The sequence below is a fragment of the Oncorhynchus kisutch genome, linkage group LG6 (assembly GCF_002021735.2).
Source record: "Oncorhynchus kisutch isolate 150728-3 linkage group LG6, Okis_V2, whole genome shotgun sequence".
Lineage (NCBI taxonomy): Eukaryota > Metazoa > Chordata > Actinopteri > Salmoniformes > Salmonidae > Oncorhynchus > Oncorhynchus kisutch.
In genome coordinates, this window is record NC_034179.2 from 11604043 (window position 1) to 11623326 (window position 19284).

At 45.0% G+C, this 19284-nt stretch overlaps 1 protein-coding gene across 31 annotated transcripts in view; it reads left to right on the forward strand.

Annotated features, from left to right (window-relative positions):
- LOC109892320 (alpha-adducin) overlaps positions 1 to 19284 on the forward strand; it is a 52053-nt gene that overhangs the window by 17436 nt on the left and 15333 nt on the right. For 12 of the 31 annotated variants that reach the window (XM_031826171.1, XM_031826174.1, XM_031826170.1 and 9 more), the window contains exons 2-11: positions 5111 to 5324; positions 7864 to 8026; positions 8877 to 8909; positions 10909 to 11060; positions 11434 to 11514; positions 14665 to 14814; positions 15074 to 15217; positions 16150 to 16248; positions 17443 to 17610; positions 18130 to 18477. In XM_031826171.1, coding sequence (XP_031682031.1) covers positions 5130 to 5324; positions 7864 to 8026; positions 8877 to 8909; positions 10909 to 11060; positions 11434 to 11514; positions 14665 to 14814; positions 15074 to 15217; positions 16150 to 16248; positions 17443 to 17610; positions 18130 to 18477 — 1533 coding nt within the window. In that variant the 5' untranslated portion in view covers positions 5111 to 5129. The remainder of the gene's footprint in view (positions 1 to 5110; positions 5325 to 7863; positions 8027 to 8876; positions 8910 to 10908; positions 11061 to 11433; positions 11515 to 14664; positions 14815 to 15073; positions 15218 to 16149; positions 16249 to 17442; positions 17611 to 18129; positions 18478 to 19284) is intronic. The other 19 variants (XM_031826183.1, XM_031826165.1, XM_031826181.1 and 16 more) reach the window with 3 other exon arrangements.

The window sequence follows — 19284 nt, forward strand, 5'->3', positions numbered from 1 at the left end:
CTTTCCTATTGTAACATTTTCTGTAAGAAACAATGTCATTTTTATAGAGGGCAATAGTGATGGCGTCTTTTTGTAGGCATTGACAGAGGTATACTCCACCGTGGCTCATTGGCCAAAGACGATGGGTCAATTTTAATGGCGTTTTTGGATAAGCGCAGAAAATTAAGTCTGTTGGAAACACAGCCTTAGGAGCTCTTCTCTGTTTTGTCCTATAAAATAGTCTTAATCTGCGAATGTAACTTTTGGTGATAAAGCCTGTTTACACAATCAACCTTCATTTCACCGCTTATCCCCAAAAAACATTCTTCCCTATATTAATTTCCCCCATAGGAGTGGACAACGAACCAGAGGTTGAAAAATTCTAACTAATTTCCTGTTTTTAGGACGACAAGCTGGTTGAGCTCTTCTCTCTCACGGTCTAGTTTCCAGTTTCACTATCCTCAAGGCAATCCCGTTCTTGGTCTATCTACTGACCTTTGACCTGACTGGATGGCTGTTCACACAGAACTCTGACCTCAATGAACCCATGGAAGGTTTGGTCTTTGTCCAAAATGGCACCATTTCCCTATATAGTGCACTACTTTTGAATCGAGTCCTAGTGCATTGACTTTATTGGAAATATGGTGCCATTTGGGACACATCCATGTTTACCTTAGATGTACAGGTCATGGAGACAGAGGCTCTTGACTTAATGGAGTGACTTAATGGAGTGGCTGAATGGAGTGGCTGAATGGAGTGGCTGAATGGAGTGGCTGAATGGAGTGGCTGAATGGAGTGGCTTAGTGGCTTAATGGAGTGGCTTAGTGGCTTAATGGAGTGGCTTAGTGGCTTAATGGAGTGACTTAGTGGCTTAATGGAGTGACTTAGTGGCTTAATGGAGTGACTTAGTGGCTTAATGGAGTGACTTAGTGGCTTAATGGAGTGACTTAGTGGCTTAATGGAGTGACTTAGTGGCTTAATGGAGTGACTTAGTGGCTTAATGGAGTGACTTAGTGGCTTAATGGAGTGACTTAATGGAGTGGCTTAATGGAATGACTTAATGACTTAATGACTTAATGGAATGACTTAATGACTTAATGGAATGACTTAATGACTTAATGGAATGACTTAATGACTTAATGGAATGACTTAATGACTTAATGGAATGACTTAATGACTTAATGGAATGACTTAATGACTTAATGGAATGACTTAATGGAATACATTTAATAGAATAGTAATTCTCTTTCTATGGGTGGGCTTCCTTGGGTTCTGTAAGCGAGGTCGAGGCTATATACCTGAGATTTATCCAAAGCTAATCTAAACTGTGGAATTGAAAAAAGAAACTCCATAAATTTTGAAATTTAGGAAGTGGTTGACTTAAAAAAAAAAAAAAAAAGATGTTTTAAGAATTGATGTAGGTATTGTATTCAGATTTGATTATACAGTAAGATTTGGACAAAATCAGTTGATGAAGCCAAGCTCTCTGTGTTCCCATGGATGTCAGTCTAGAGGACCGGGATCAGCAGCAGGGTATCTGTTACTGCCTGGAGGCGGTGGGAGATCCTATTACACAAAGCCTCAGTTATTTCCTGAGCTTGGTTGCTGCAGTAGGAATAAGGATAGTGGTCACTCTGTTAGCACTGAAAGCACTTAGTTCATGTTGTTTCAGCTGTGTGTTTTTTTTAAGCTAGTTTACCCCCATTTTGTATGTTTTTGTCCTTAGTTTGAAGAAGTACGTCATCTGAAAGACTCACGACCACAGTTTGAGGTTAGAATTGAGTCGACTTGCTTGTTGTCTATATCAGATACCAGGGACAGTGTATAATTACCATTTAGTGTGTTTCTGTCCTTAGTTTGTTGAAGCTGTGCATGTAAGCAGACACTTTACTCAACCACAGTTGCTTTTAGAGCCTTCTTGTTCTGGGACGTTTTCTCTTGGATGAGGATTCAGATTTTGTCTCCGACGTTCCCTTCCCACAGTACTGGCACCACAACATGCCTGCGACGTTCCCTTCCCACAGTACTGGCACCACAACATGCCTGCGACGTTCCCTTCCCACAGTACTGGCACCACAACATGCCTGCGACGTTCCCTTCCCACAGTACTGGCACCACAACATGCCTGCGACGTTCCCTTCCCACAGTACTGGCACCACAACATGCCTGCGACGTTCCCTTCCCACAGTACTGGCACCACAACATGCCTGCGACGTTCCCTTCCCACAGTACTGGCACCACAACATGCCTGTGACGTTCCCTTCCCACAGTACTGGCACCACAACAGATCCTCAACAGTCGAGAGTGCTGAGTCAGTCATAGAGCGGAAGACTCAGAGCGGAGCTAAGAGACCGGGACCATTTAAGGGACCATTCCATTCCTGGACACAGAGCCCCATGGTTGCATCCCACATGGCACCCTATTCCCTAGAGTGCACTACTTTTGAGCAGGCTGTGATAGGCCATGGTTAAAAAGTAGTGCACTCTATAGGGAATAGCATCCCATTTGGGTCTCTGGCAAGAATCCATTCTCTATCAACCAGTGCAGCATTATCCTCTGTTCTGTTGGACAATAAATAGGCAATTCGTAATACAATCGGATTAGTAACAGACCAGAGGTTCTGGGTATTTTTGGTCCCTAATGAGATTGGCACAGGAAGACCTATCCCTAATTGCTATTTTTCAACTTTTTCATGTTTGTATTTGGCAGCCTGAAATACAATGCAAACTGTGAAACTATATCAGTTGGGATTCCAGACTAGTTCCTCTGGACTATGTATTTCGTGAGTGTAAAAATCTCAAGAATCCCTCAGGTCAGAAAAGAGAACCATAGCTTCAATACTGACACTTCAATACTGCTATATATATATAGCATTTCTACACTGTTTTAGTGTCAGTGGTTGCAAACAAATAAATAACTATATATATATTTTTTATTTTTTTATGTTTTTATTACTTCAGCCATACAAATGGTAAATATCTTTTTTTTTTTTTGTGTCTCTGGGTGTTTTAGTTTCACCCAAACTATTCTCAGTTAGTCTCGGGCACTAAATGGACTGGGCACATCTCTCTCTGCCGTTGAGGCCTGGTTGGTTTGGTCCTTGGTAGTAGTTATCATAGCAGCCCTGTGTCCTGTTTCGGCTGAGATTTGTCTAACTGCTGAGGACTGAGAAGGACTAATGGTGTATGGTGGTGTCTGCCAGGCAGCCCAGAGACGGTGGTGTCTGCCAGGCAGCCCAGAGAGGCCTACTTGGGCCCTTTTCAAGTACTGTAAAAATGCATCCTGAGCCTCATCCCTTTCTTGAGGTAGTAGTCACTGTGGTAACATGATTGGCTAGGTTAGATTTAAAGAGGAATTCACTGCATTGATTTCAGCAATCATGTCAGATCAGGGATTGATTACTTCATGGAAGGGAGGAAGGAGGCATTTTGAGTATTGGAACAGGGCCCCGCCTAACTCTAATGCTCTATGCTGGCTGTCTTTGTCCCCTGGGGGGAGGTCAACTCTCTGGCTACAGGCTGGTAATGTACTCTGTCTGAGGGAACATTACCCCATCAGACAGCCTTGACAAAAATGAGCCTGGATCAATTGGAAATGGCTTATTTACCTCTAGCTCGACTCCAGCCGCTCTACGTTGATTCTCATATGAAAATGTCAGTGTGATGTCTGGCAGTGTGAGACTAATGTCCTCTGTCTCCTCTCCATTTCTCTCTGACATCAATGCTGTTCTATGGGAGATAGTGGTGCAACTTGTTCATGGTTCGCAGCAACCAGCTCTCATAGCTCTGCTATGCAACAGAATCACTGCCATCCACTCTGGACTGATAATGGCATTTCATGGTAACTCCCTCTCTTCCTTACTTCCTGTGCTAGCAATGTCAATGTTTGGTTGGCTTGCTGGTTCATTTTTAAATTTTTAATTTAACCTTTATTTAACTAGGCAAGTCAGTTAAGAACAAATTCTTATTTACAATGACGGCCTACACCTGTTCAACCCAGACAACGCTGGGCCAATTGTGTGCCGCCCTATAGGACTCCCATTCACAGCCGGTTGGGATACAGCCTGGATTCGAACCAGGATGTCTGTAGTGGTGCCTCAAGCACTGCGATGCAGTGTCTTAGACCGATGCGCTGCTCGCCGCGCCACATTTTCATGTTATCCCCTGTAATGATGACGGTTGAGTGTCTTGTTTTGTATCTAGACTGACTGAGCCTGAGGAAATGGACAGGAAATCAATAAGCCCTGGGGGGTGTGGTCACTATCAAAACAGGAAGCAGCAGAGGTGATGGCATGTAATGTGACTGAATGTTTAGCGCACCAAGCGTGACGTGACATTTTTCCATCAGGCTGCCTGCCTTGGATATTAAATGTAATCTTGATTGTTTGTGTTTGTGTTCATTAGGCAACAAATGTAAGGGACTGAAACATTGGAGATTCTACCTGAGATTATCTAATAATACATGCACATGTTCATTTTCTGTTTGAAAACATTTTGGTATGATGTGCAGTGTTTCCCAAACTGGTGGTCTGCGGAGGTACTCCCTCCCATTCAAATCCAATCAGGGTTAGGGAGAAAAACGGAAATGAAGTGTCTGCTGTAAAAGGCCCATGATCATCTGACATTGTGCAGGAGATGTGGGGGGGTGGGAAAGGCCCTATCTGACATTTTGCGCTGCATTGGTGCTCTCCGTTGTTTCTACCATCTACACCGCCCAATCCTAGTGCAATACAATACAATGTCATATCTACAATATACCCTTCGATGCACAACAGGGCCTGGGATGCTCACAGGGATCCACAGTACTCCATCGATGGTCCAGTTTTCAATTAAATACTTCTTCTTGTCTCTCTGCCCCAATTAGCTTTAAAACTGCTAAATGTTCTTTCCGATGTAAGAAGGGGGGGCTTGTTGTTTCCCAGGGCCTGAGACTTGGTTGGTCCGACCATGCACTGCACTAGTCATAGTAAAACCCTTTGTATGCTATTTTTGATGGGGTCCTTGAATTTATTATTATTATTTATTTATTTTTGTATACATTTGCTATCACAAAAGGGGTTCCTGTCCCCAAAAGGTTTGGAAACACTTACCCTAATGAACACAAATCTGAACACACTGAATCTGATCTCCAGGAGCCAACAGGACCCGGTGATGAACGGTGACTCAGGTTCCGGGGTGGTGACTGCGCCCCCTCCCACCACCGCCCCCCACAAGGAGCGCTACTTTGACCGAGTGGACGAGAGCAGCCCGGAGTATCAGAGGGAGAGGAACATGGCGCCAGACCTCAGACAGGACTTCAACATGATGGAGCAGAGGAAGAGGGTCTCCATGATCCTGCAGAGCCCGGTAGAACACCCACACACACACACATTAATGTGTGAACACACACGTACTACTCCTCTTCTAACCTATGTCCTAATGGGGCGACAGGTAGCCTAGTGGTTAGAGCGTTGAGCCAGTAACCGAAAGGTTGCTGGATCGAATCCCCGAGCTGACAAGGTAAAAATCTGTCGTTCTGCCCCTGAACAAGGCAGTTAACCCACTGTTCCTAGGCCGTAATTGTAAATAAGAATTTGTTCTTAACTGACCAACCAGTTAAATAAAATGTCACCAACATATTACTATAAGAACACATTTTGTCCCAATACTCTTCCTGTTTTATTTACATCCAATTCTGAATAGCCTCTACATAGGCCTGTATCACGGTACGGCCACTTAACACTGTCTCTCTCAAACACAGTACTGTTCTCTCAGCAGCACTCCGTTTAAGCCCAGTGTATAAAACACAGTGTTTACCCCCAGCCTTTTAGTGTATAAAACACAGTGTTTACCCCCAGCCTTTTAGTGTATAAAACACAGTGTTTACCCCCAGCCTTTTAGTGTATAAAACAGTGTTTACCCCCAGCCTTTTAGTGTATAAAACAGTGTTTACCCAAAGCCTTTTAGTGTATAAAACACAGTGTTTACCCCCAGCCTTTTAGTGTATAAAACACAGTGTTTACCCCCAGCCTTTTAGTGGTGGAAGAAAATACAGTCTTTGTGATGCTGTCACACACACATACACACACACACACACATACACACACACACACATACACACATATACACACACACACACATACACACATACACACATACATACATACATACATACATACTCAGTCTCACACACATACATACTCAGTCTCACACACATACATACATACTCAGTCTCACACACACACACACACACACACACAGTCTCTCACACACACAGTCTCTCTCACACACAGTCTCTCACACACACACACACACACACACACACACACACACACAGTCTCTCACACACACACACACACAGTCTCTCACACACACACACACACACACAGTCTCTCACACACACACACACACACAGTCTCTCACACACACACACACACACACACAGTCTCTCACACACACACACACACACAGTCTCTCACACACACATACATACTCAGTCTCACACACACACACACATACTCAGTCTCACACACACACACACATACTCAGTCTCACACACACACACACATACTCAGTCTCTCACACACATACTCAGTCTCTCACACACATACTCAGTCTCTCACACACATACTCAGTCTCTCACACACATACTCAGTCTCTCACACACACAGTCTCTCACACACACACACACACACACACACACACACACATACTGAGACAGGAGATAAGAAAAGGGACTGTGTGAGGAGCATGTTGTTGAGAGGTCTGTTTCACCCTGCAGATGAGTTATTACCAGCAGGACATGTAGCTAGGTTTGACACACGGAAAACAGTTGTTGAGAGGTCTGTTTCACCCTGCAGATGAGTTATTACCAGCAGGACATGTAGCTAGGTTTGACACATGGAAAACAGTTGTTGAGAGGTCTGTTTCACCCTGCAGATGAGTTATTACCAGCAGGACATGTAGCTAGGTTTGACACATGGAAAACAGTTGCCAACAAAGGAAATATGTAACTCCTTAGTTCTTCTTGGCAGTGATTATGTAATATGTGACTGATTTTCTTTGCCTGTTCCTGCTAACAATGTTTCAGGTTGAAGCCTTTCTATTCTAGTTTCCTCTCAGCAATGCGGCAGTCAACAGGCACTTGTGACATCGTCAAGAAGCGATAGCAAGAGAACACCGACAGACTGCCCGACAGACTGCCCGACAGACTGCCCGACAGACTGCCCGACAGACTGCCCGACAGAACATAGAGGCTCTTTTACTTCAAATCACTCCTGTGTTGATTTAATAGCAACCATGGATTCTGTAATAGGGGAATAGTAACCATGGATTCTGTAGTAGGGGAATAGTAACCATGGATTCTGTAGTAGGGGAATAGTAACCATGGATTCTGTAGTAGGGGAATAGTAACCATGGATTCTGTAGTAGGGGAATAGTAACCATGGATTCTGTAGTAGGGGAATAGTAACCATGGATTCTGTAGTAGGGGAATAGTAACCATGGATTCTGTAGTAGGGGAATAGTAACCATGGATTCTGTAGTAGGGGAATAGTAACCATGGATTCTGTAGTAGGGGAATAGTAACCATGGATTCTGTAGTAGGGGAATAGTAACCATGGATTCTGTAGTAGGGGAACAGTAACCATGGATTCTGTAGTAGGGGAACAGTAACCATGGATTCTGTAGTAGGGGAATAGTAACCATGGATTATGTAGTAGGGGAACAGTAACCATGGATTCTGTAGTAGGGGAACAGTAACCATGGATTCTGTAGTAGGGGAACGAAGAATAGCCAACTAGTGACTGTTACAATGCATCAACGACAACAATGGTGTATTGACCTGTCCTGCGCCTTCGCTGTCTGGCCGTGTCCCCGTCTGACCGTGTCCCCGTCTACTCCCCAGGCGTTTTGTGATGAGCTGGATACGATGATTCAGGACCAGCTGAAGAGGGGAAAGACCCCCACCAGCCTGTTGGCTCTGCAGCAGATAGCGGACTTCATGACCACCAGTATCCCCACCATGTACCCTGCAGCACCCCAGGGAGGCATGGCTGCACTCAACATGAGTGAGTAGAATACAGTTGAAACCTTTCTCTTCAGTCCTTAAATCACATTGTAATCTAATTCAGTGTTTCCTAAACCGGTCCTCCAGTTCCTCCAGCCAGCCCAAACCGGTCCTTCAATACCCCTAGCCAGCCCAAACCGGTCCTCCAGTACCCCCAGCCAGTCTAAACCGGTCCTCCAGTACCCCCAGCCAGTCCAAACCGGTCCTCCAGAACCCCCAGCCAGTCCAAACCGGTCCTCCAGAACCCCCAGCCAGTCCAAACCGGTCCTCCAGAACCCCCAGCCAGTCCAAACCGGTCCTCCAGAACCCCCAGCCAGTCCAAACCGGTCCTCCAGAACCCCCAGCCAGTCCAAACCGGTCCTCCAGAACCCCCAGCCAGTCCAAACCGGTCCTCCAGAACCCCCAGCCAGTCCAAACCGGTCCTCCAGAACCCCCAGCCAGTCCAAACCGGTCCTCCAGAACCCCCAGCCAGTCCAAACCGGTCCTCCAGAACCCCCAGCCAGTCCAAACCGGTCCTCCAGAACCCCCAGCCAGTCCAAACCGGTCCTCCAGAACCCCCAGCCAGTCCAAACCGGTCCTCCAGAACCCCCAGCCAGTCCAAACCGGTCCTCCAGAACCCCCAGCCAGTCCATGTATTTAATGTATTACGAAAGTATCACAGCTGATTTAACTAATGAGGGGATAGATGATTAGGTGACCATTTTGAATCAGCTGTGTTCTTTCTGGAATAACATCACGTCAGTAGACTGCCTGGGGCTACTGGAGGAGAGGTTTGGGAAACACTGATCTAATGTAATGTATACAGAGATAAATACACCGTATGAGCTATATGTGATGCATGTACCCTGCAGCACCCCAAGGAGGCATGACTGCCTTCAACATGAGTGAGTATTATATGTACATGATGTAGAATCACTAGCTAGTTAGAGGAGCACTAGTTTGTTACATATACACTGAACAAAAGTATGTGGACACCCCATTCAAAGAAGTGGGTTTGGCTCTTTCGGTCACACCCTTTGCTGATGGGTGTATAAAATCGAGTCCACAGCCATGCAATCTCCCTAGACAAACATTGGCAGTAGAATGGCCTTACTGTAGAGCTCTGACTTTCAACGTGACGCCGTCATAGGATGCCACCTTTCCAACAAGTCAGTTCGACAAATTTCTGCCCTGCTAGAGCTGCCCCGGTCAACTGTAAGTGCTGTTTTTGTGAATTGGAATCGTCTGGGAGCAACAACGGCTCAGCCACGAAGTGGTAGACCACACAAGCTCCCAGAACGGGAATGCAGAGTGCTGAAGAGCGTAAAAATTGTCTGTCCTCAGTTTCAACACTCACTACCGAGTTCCAAACTGCCTCTGGAAGCAGCGTCAGCACAAGAACTGTTTGTCAGGAGCTTCATATAATGGGTTTCCATGGCTGAGCAGCCGCACACAAGCCTAAGATCACCATGTGCAATGCCAAGTGTTGGCTGCAGTGATGTAAAGCTTGCAGCCATTGGAAAAGCGTTCTCTGGAGTGATGACTGTCAGTCCGATGGACGAATCTGGGTTTGGTGGACACAACCTGCCCCAATGCATAGTGGCAACTGTACAGTTTGGTGGAGGAGGAATAATGGTGCTGTTTTTCATGTTTTTTCGTAGTTCCAGTGAAGGGTAATCTTAATGCTACAGCATACAATGACATTCTAGATGATTCTGTGCTTCCAACTTTGTGGCAACAGTTTAGGGGAAGGCCCTTTCCTGTTTCAGCATGACAATGCCCTCGTGCACAGAGCGAGGTCCATACAGAAATGGTTTGGCGAGATCGGTGTGGAAGAACTTGACTGGCCTGCACAGACCCTGAACTCAACCCCATCGAACACCTTTGGGATGATTTGGAACGCTCACTGTGAGCCAGGCCTAATTGACCCAACATCAGTGCCCGACCTCACTAATGCTCTTGTGGCTGAATGGAAGTACGTTTCTGCAGCAATTTTCTAACATCTAGTGGAAAGGCTTCCCAGAAGACTGGAGGCTGTTATAGCTGCAAAGGGGGGACCAACTCCATATTAATGCCCATGATTTTGGAATGAGATTTTAGACAAGCAGGTGTCCACATACTTTTGGTCATGTTGTGTATATATGACCCTCTCCAGTGTCTTCAGCCCCTGACAATAATGCATTTTAATGCATACGTTATGGAGGTATGTATGAGGCATTTGGCTACTGTGATGTGAATTCATCTACCAATAGTAAATTCTGTAGTGCAGTACACTGTACCCCAGCACATAGTGTACCTAGCTAGTACACTGTACCTCAGCACCTAGTGTGCCTAGCTAGTACACAGTACTCCAGCACCTAGTGTAACTAGCTAGTACACTGTACTCCAGCACCTAGTGTACCTAGCTAGTACACTGTACTCCAGCACCTAGTGTACCTAGCTAGTACACAGTACTCCAGCACCTAGTGTACCTAGCTTTTACACATTCATGCTGCTTTGTGTGTTTACGCACAGTATACGTCAAGCACTTAGGTCCCCTCAGGCCAAGATGGTCTCCGCTGAGTTCAGAGGTCGGTAGTAGTGTTGTAGAATGCAACTACATTAACCATAGACGCTTTGTAATTATAGACGGATAGACTCTGTTTAAATTGACATTATTCTTTGTTGACTGAGGTGAGTCAAGGAAATTCAAAGGGCTTTATTGGCATGGGAAACATATATGTTTACATTGTCAAAGCAAATTAAATTGATAATAAACCAAAAGTGAAAAATGAACAGTAAATATTTCACTTACAAAAGTTCAAAAGGAATAGAGATGTTTCAAATTTCACATTGTCTAAATACAGTGTTTTATAACGATGTGCAAATATTTCTCTGTTTCTCTTTCTCTCTCTCCCTTTACAGGTCTGGGCATGGTAACCCCAGTGAATGACCTGCGTGGATCTGACTCGATCTCCTATGAGAAGGGAGAGAAGCTGCTCCGCTGTAAGCTAGCCGCCTTCTACCGCCTGACAGACCTCTTCGGCTGGTCCCAGCTCATCTACAACCACTTAACCGTAAGACAGCCTTCTAATGTACTTCTCTAGTGGCTTTATCCACTGCAATGTTATTAAAACAGACTCCTAGCCAGTATGAAACACCAGAAGAAATATGTAGGACAGGATCTTGTTTATTTTACTGCAGTACATTGTAGTGCTTTTGCACATTTAACCTGCAGAATATCTTTTCAGAAAGCTCAGCAGGAAAATGTAGAGTTGTCTTGGTTGGTAAAATTAGTTGAGTAAGCATTATATTGTTGATGAAACATCAAAAGAATGTGAAAAATATTAACTGCATTCTAGTGTATGTGAGCCATTTGGTGTAATTCCCTAGGTTTGTTTGGTTTGTTTGTTACTTGTTAAGACCACCATCTGCACTCATGTCTTCCAGGTACGGGTGAATTCAGATCAGGAGAGGTTCCTGATTGTCCCTTTTGGGCTTCTGTACAGTGAAGTCTCCGCCTCCAGTCTGGTAAGATTCTCCCCCAGTGTCTCACTCTTAACAGCTGCCTGCATAATGTGTGACAACGCTGTGAACTAATAGAATATGTTCATTTTATGTTATGCGTTTCAAGTAGTGATTAAATATGCAATTGTCATTCAGCCTCCATCATCCAAACACAGAGGTTGTCCAACATGTAATTTTACCTGCAAATCAATTGTTAAAATGCCAGTATTTTTTTTTTTTTTTAGACATGTGTGACATTTGTGTTCTGTGACAAAACTGCACATTTTAGTGGCCTTTTGATGTCCCCAGTACAAGGTGCACCTGTGTAATGACCATGCTGTTTAATCAGCTTCTTGATATGCCACGCCTGTCAAGATAATCTTGGCAAAGGAGAAATGCGCACTAACAGGAATATAAACAAATGTATGCCAAAAATGTTAGAGAAATAAGCTTTTTGTGCGTATGGAACATTTCTGGGATATTTTATTTCAGCTCATGAAACATGGAACCAAAACTTTAACTATACTGAACAAACATATTAATGCAACATGTACTCTACAGTACTAACCTGGTGTTAGTGACAGAGTGAAATGACCGAGTGAAAAGAAGGATGCCTGTACAGAATAAAATGATTCTCATAACCGTTGATCATTTTAAGTATGGTGGTGGCTGCATTATGTTATGGGTATGCTTGTCATCGGCAAACACTAGGGAGCATAAAAATAAACGGAATAAAGCTAAGCACAGGCAAAATCCTAGAGGAAAACCTGGTTGTCTGTTTTCCAACAGTCACTGCGAGGAAATCTATGGCAAAAATTGAAAATGGCTGTCAAGCAATGATCGACAACTAACTTGACAGAGCTTTAAGAATTTAAGAACAATGTGCAAATATTGTACTCCACAATCTAGGTGTGCAAATCTCTTAGACTTACCGAGAAAGCCTCGCAGCTGTAATCACTGCCAAAGGTGCTTCTGCAAAGTATTGACTCAGGGGTGTGAATACTTGTGCAAATGTGATATTTCTGTATAAAAACATGTTTGCACTTTGTCTTTATGGGGTATTGGATTTTTTTTAAATTCAAGCTGAAACACAACAAAATGTAGATTAAGTCGAGAGCTATGATTACTTCCTGAAGGCACTGTACATGCTGAGTCACTGGTCCTTCAAGGCCGAAAGTGCCGTCAACTCTTCGCCCTCTGCCTGTATCATCTGTTTAGACTGTTAATTTCACTGACGCTGAGTTCGTGTTGTCTTGCCAATTTCTACTGTAAATCTGGCAAGACGGCACAAACCGATCTGGGACTCAGGCTAGCATCGTAAGAGGCATTGACTTTCTGCTGCCTGTCTGGTCCTATCCAAGGTATATGTTATTTGTTTAGATTAGTTTATTTTAGCAATAATACCTGAGAAGTTGCGTGTGACAACTCCTGACATGGGCTGTTCTGAGGCCTGAGGTGAAGCCAAGGGATACAGCCCTTTGAGGGAGTTGTCACACGAAACTACCTGTGTTCGATGGCATTATTGATTGTCTAAAACAGTTGACCAAATATTAATAATGAGTACATTTGTTTTTGCATTCTGAAGTTGCTACCCAAGCGAGTTGGTTGTTTCTTTTCTCATGTTTTGACCCAGTTATTAATTCTATTCATTCCACGTTGCTATGCTAAACAAATAATTGGTTTGTAGCTAGCTAGCAGAGATTCAATAATACACGTTGCTATGCTAAACAAATAATTGGTTTGTAGCTAGCTAGCAGAGATTCAATAATACACGTTGCTATGCTAAACAAATAATTGGTTTGTAGCTAGCTAGCAGAGATTCAATAATACACGTTGCTATGCTAAACAAATAATTGGCTTGTAGCTAGCTAGCAGAGATTCAATAATACATGTTGCTATGCTAAACAAATAATTGGCTTGTAGCTAGCTAGCAGAGATTCAATAATACACGTTGCTATGCTAAACAAATAATTGGCTTGTAGCTAGCTAGCAGAGATTCAATAATACACGTTGCTATGCTAAACAAATAATTGGTTTGTAGCTAGCTAGCAGAGATTCAATAATACACGTTGCTATGCTAAACAAATAATTGGTTTGTTGCTAGCTAGCAGAGATTCAATAATACACGTTGCTATGCTAAACAAATAATTGGCTTGTAGCTAGCTAGCAGAGATTCAATAATACACGTTGCTATGCTAAACAAATAATTGGTTTGTAGCTAGCTAGCAGAGATTCAATAATACACGTTGCTATGCTAAACAAATAATTGGCTTGTAGCTAGCTAGCAGAGATTCAATAATACACGTTGCTATGCTAAACAAATAATTGGTTTGTAGCTAGCTAGCAGAGATTCAATAATACACGTTGCTATGCTAAACAAATAATTGGTTTGTAGCTAGCTAGCAGAGATTCAATAATACACGTTGCTATGCTAAACAAATAATTGGCTTGTAGCTAGCTAGCAGAGATTCAATAATACACGTTGCTATGCTAAACAAATAATTGGCTTGTAGCTAGCTAGCAGAGATTCAATAATACACGTTGCTATGCTAAACAAATAATTGGTTTGTAGCTAGCTAGCAGAGATTCAATAATACACGTTGCTATGCTAAACAAATAATTGGCTTGTAGCTAGCTAGCAGAGATTCAATGATAAAAAAGACATGAACTTCAATAAATAATCATATCCAATAGGCCTACATAGGCAACAAGTATTTTGGTTGGCGCGTCCGAGCTAGCTAGTTTCACGTTCATTCTTGGGCTAGCTAGTCTACTGACACTGGAGTGATCTTATGTGTTAAATGATACATTGTTGCACAGGTCATAGTGGCAGACGGGCAGATTTATACAACCCCCAACTGTTGCAAAAATAATAGTAGCATGGAAAAGTAATGTATAGATGCTGAGTGAGATTACGTTTATTCATTTCCTGCCTGTGCTGCGGGACAGTGGAATTATCACATTAACAGGTTGTGGTATTCCAACATACTGTATCAACCAATCAGCATCGAGAAACCAAACAACCTGTTTTTTATAATAATTGTTCACTTTTTGATAATTTTATAGCATCACTGTGGGCTTTCATAAGGCATGGACTCACTGTTGCCTGTCTGGTCCCATCCCATTGAGCTACATTGTAATGTGTCTGATCATTTAAACTCTGTCACATCCTAGGTTAAGATTAATACACAAGGGGAGATAGTGGACCGAGGGAGCACCAACCTGGGGGTCAACCAGGCTGGCTTCACTCTCCACTCCGCCATCTACGCAGCTCGGCCAGACATCAAGTGCATCGTACACGTTCACACACCGGCTGGAGCTGCAGTAAGTTTCCAGCGATTCTAGCAACAGTTGTGGAAACAACCAGAGCAGCTCAGTACATCGGTTTGGCTCAGTAGTGTGAAAAGGGTATATACTGGTCACATTGTCATGCTCTTCTTAGTGATATGAGTTTTGGTAAAACTTGGGTCTTGAAATATAAGTGTCACTAGTCTCTTCCCATGAATTTGGCAGGAAACATGAGTAACAGTTGTCAACTACCCGATCTGTCGTGGTGAATAACTGCAGTCTGTCTGTGTTTCAGGTGTCGGCCATGAAGTGTGGCCTGCTGCCCATCTCTCCAGAGGCCCTGACCCTGGGGGAGGTGGCCTACCATGACTACCACGGCATCCTCATAGACGAGGAGGAGAACGTCCTCATACAGAAAAACCTGGGCCCAACCAGCAAGGTATCGGAGGGAGAGAGTGTGTCACACTCTAGTCCTTCCCCTTGGCCCTAACCCTCTTGTGAGAGAGAGAGTGTCACACTCTAGTCCTTCCCCTTGGCCCTAACCCTCTTGTGAGCGAGAGAGAGAGAGAGTGTCACACTCTAGTCCTTCCCCTTGGTCCTAACCCTCTTGTGTGAGAGAGAGAGTGTCACACTCTAGTCCTTCCCCTTGGCCCTAACCCTCTTGTGAGAGAGAGAGAGAGAGAGTGTCACACTCTAGTCCTTCCCCTTGGCGCTAACCCTCATGTGAGAGAGAGAGAGTGTCACACTCTAGTCCTTCCCCTTGGCCCTAACCCTCTTGTGAGAGAGAGAGTGTCACACTCTAGTCCTTCCCCTTGGCCCTAACCCTCTTGTGAGAGAGAGAGAGTGTCACACTCTAGTCCTTCCCCTTGGCCCTAACCCTCTTGTGAGAGAGAGAGAGTGTCACACTCTAGTCCTTCCCCTTGGCCCTAACCCTCTTGTGAGAGAGAGAGTGTCACACTCTAGTCCTTCCCCTTGGCCCTAACCCTCTAGTGAGAGAGAGAGAGTGTCACTCTCTAGTCCTTCCCCTTGGCCCTAACCCTCTTGTGAGAGAGAGAGTGTCACACTCTTGTCCTTCCCCTTGGCCCGAACTCTCTCTAGTGCAGGGCCCTCCAACACTGTTCCTGGAGAGCTACCCTCTGCTAGATTAAGGTGGGAGTGAAAACCTACACGACGGTAGCTCTCCAGGAACAGTGGAGGGCCCTGGTATAGTGTTCACAGATCTAAAATGTCTGGATCGGTATAAGCAGTGTAATTGCCTTTATAGATCTACAACCTCTCAGGTTTAATGCCGAGGGGGATGGGAGTGAATTGGGACAAGCTACAAGCGAGTGTAGGTATACTGAGCACCTGTGTTTTGTATTTGTCCCCCAGGTCCTGATCCTGAGAAACCATGGTCTGGTGTCTGTTGGGGAGACTGTGGAGGAAGCCTTCTACTATATCCACAACCTGGTCACTGCATGTGAGATCCAGGTAGGACACTGCTTTCAGCTCCTACTTGGATTTCTGTGATAATCTGTTCTGCTCCTATGCTGCTCTGCTCCAGGGCAGCTGCTCTGCTCCTATGCTGCTCTGCTCCAGGGCAGCTGCTCTGCTCCTATGCTGCTCCTATGCTGCTCTGCTCCTATGCTGCTCCTATGCTGCTCTGCTGCTCTGCTGCTCTGCTGCTCTTATGCTGCTCTGCTCCTATGCTGCTCTGCTCCAGGGCAGCTGCTCTGCTCCTATGCTGCTCTGCTCCTATGCTGCTCCTATGCTGCTCTGCTGCTCTGCTGCTCTGCTGCTCTTATGCTGCTCTGCTCCTATGCTGCTCTGCTCTTATGCTGCTCTGCTCCTATGCTGCTCTGCTCTTATGCTGCTCTGCTCTTATGCTGCTCTGCTCCTCTGCTGCTCCTCTGCTGCTCCTCTGCTGCTCCTCTGCTGCTCCTCTGCTGCTCCTCTGCTGCTCTGCTCCTATGCTGCTCCTATGCTGCTCTGCTCCTATGCTGCTCCTATGCTACTCTGCTCCTATGTTGCTCCTATGTTGCTCTGCTCCTATGCTCCTATGCTGCTCTGCTGCTCTGCTCCTATGCTGCTCTGGTCCTATGCTGCTCTGGTCCTATGCTGCTCTGCTCCGATGCTGCTCTGCTCCGATGCTGCTCTGCTCCGATGCTGCTCTGCTCCGATGCTGCTCTGCTCGGATGCTGCTCTGCTCCGATGCTGCTCCGCTCTTGTTCTGCTCCTATGCTGTTCTGCTCCTATGCTGTTCTGCTCCTATGCTGCTCCGCTCTTATGCTGCTCCTATGCTGCTCTGCTCCTATGCTGCTCCTATGCTGTTCTGCTCCTATGCTGTTCTGCTCCTATGCTGCTCCGCTCTTATGCTGCTCCTATGCTGCTCTGCTCCTATGCTGCTCCTATGCTGCTCTGCTCTGCTCCTATGCTGCTCTGCTCCTATGCTGCTCCTATGCTGCTCTGCTCCTATGCTGCTCTGCTCCTATGCTGCTCCCAGCCTTCAATAAATGATACGTTGTGTTGTATTATTATAAAGAGAGGCTTATATTGTTACCCAGACACAATGCTAGCTCTCTGAGCATTTGCCAAGTGTGATGCAGAGCAATTCATACCCAACAGAATACTTTCTTCTGCATGTGACATGACTGTGACTGAATGACTTTGTCTGTGTGTTTCCAGGTGCGCACCCTAGCCAGTGCTGGAGGGCCTGATAACCTGGTGATGCTGGACCCTGCTAAGTATAAGGCTCGGCCGCGGTGCTCTGAGCATGTCGAGGGCTCCACACACCCCAAGTGGCTGGTGGGGGAGCAGGAGTTTGAGGCTTACATGAGGATGCTGGATAACCTGGTAGGAAGGAACGGCCCTATTCAAGTTTATTAGAAAAACATTGCATGACAATAGATTAAATGAACACATACAATCACAGAATGATAAACTACACCAAAAAAATGGTGTGAAATATATAAGTTCATGTTCTACTGTACAATTAGTGTTAACTTTCCATACAATGCTGGAAAAATATATATTTTCATATTCATTTGAAGATATTCATGTAAGATTAAATTACTGTAGATTATTAACTACAGGGTTTGATATGCATTATCCTCACTGCATTATTATCGCTGTATTATCCTCACTGTATTATCCTCACTGCATTATTATCGCTGTATTATCCTCACTGTATTATCATCACTGTATTATTATCGCTGTATTATCCTCACTGTATTATCATCACTGCATTATTATCGCTGCATTATCATCACTGCATTATTATCGCTGTATTATCCTCACTGCATTATCATCGCTGTATTATCCTCACTGTATTACCACTACACCATCTAACTGACTGCGTTTCCGTCTCTCTAGGGCTACAGGACGGGCTATCCCTACAGGTGCCCTGCCCTGAGAGACAAAGCTAAAAAGTTCAGCAGCGACGTAGAGATCGCTCCCTCAGCCACGGGCTACTCCTATGCCGAGGACAGTGACTCGGGCGCTCGCTCCCCTCTCAAACTCAGCTTTCAGAGGCAGCAGCGCGACAAGACCGGCTGGCTCAACTCGGGCCGGCCGGAAGAGGCCTACGAGGAAGGGCCCGACGGCGGCAGCCCCAAGTCGAAGACTAAGGTGTGGACGAACATTACACACGATCACGTCAAACCCTTGCTGCAGTCTCTCTCGTCCGGTGTCTGCGTGCCAAGCTGTATTACCAACTGCTTGGTCTGTGCCTACCTTATTGTTCATAGTTAGACATACAGTTCAGCTATTTGATGAATGGGCAGTGGGTTGGCACTCTAAGGTTCGGGGGGAAATGGATCCTGGGATGTAGTTAGAACCTGTGATATATCTACTTCTCCAGATGACTCCAGTGTTTGTATTAATACTCTATCCAGTCTGTTTAAATCCTTCTCTCTCTAGCCAGTCTGTTTAAACCCTTCTCTCTCTCTCTAGCCAGTCTGTTTAAACCCTTCTCTCTCTCTCTAGCCAGTCTGGTTAAACCCTTCTCTCTCTCTCTAGCCAGTCTGTTTAAACCCTTCTCTCTGTCTCTAGCCAGTCTATTTAAACCCTTCTCTCTCTCTCTCTCTCTCTCTAGCCAGTCTGTTTAAACCCTTCTCTCTCTCTCTCTCTAGCCAGTCTGTTTAAACCCTTCTCTCTGTCTCTAGCCAGTCTGTTTAAACCCTTCTCTCTGTCTCTAGCCAGTCTGTTTAAACCCTTCTCTCTGTCTCTAGCCAGTCCAAAAGACAACACTGCTTTAACTGTTTAAGACAGATTTATACATTTTCTCAATTCTCCGTTTCCATTCCTTTGAATATTAACTTCTTTGTTCCTAATCCCCACTCTGTCTAAAGTTGTTTTCTCTACTAACCTCTCTCTTAAGCAGTTGGTCCCTCGCTCTCTCTCTCTCCTCTGTTAGTTCCACTCCTCCTCTCTTTTCATCCTCTGTTCCCTAGAGCTTTAGGGTGCCAGCCCAGCTGTCCAGCGCATGCTGTGTTGCATGAGTAGCCAGATGCATTATGGGTGCTTGCT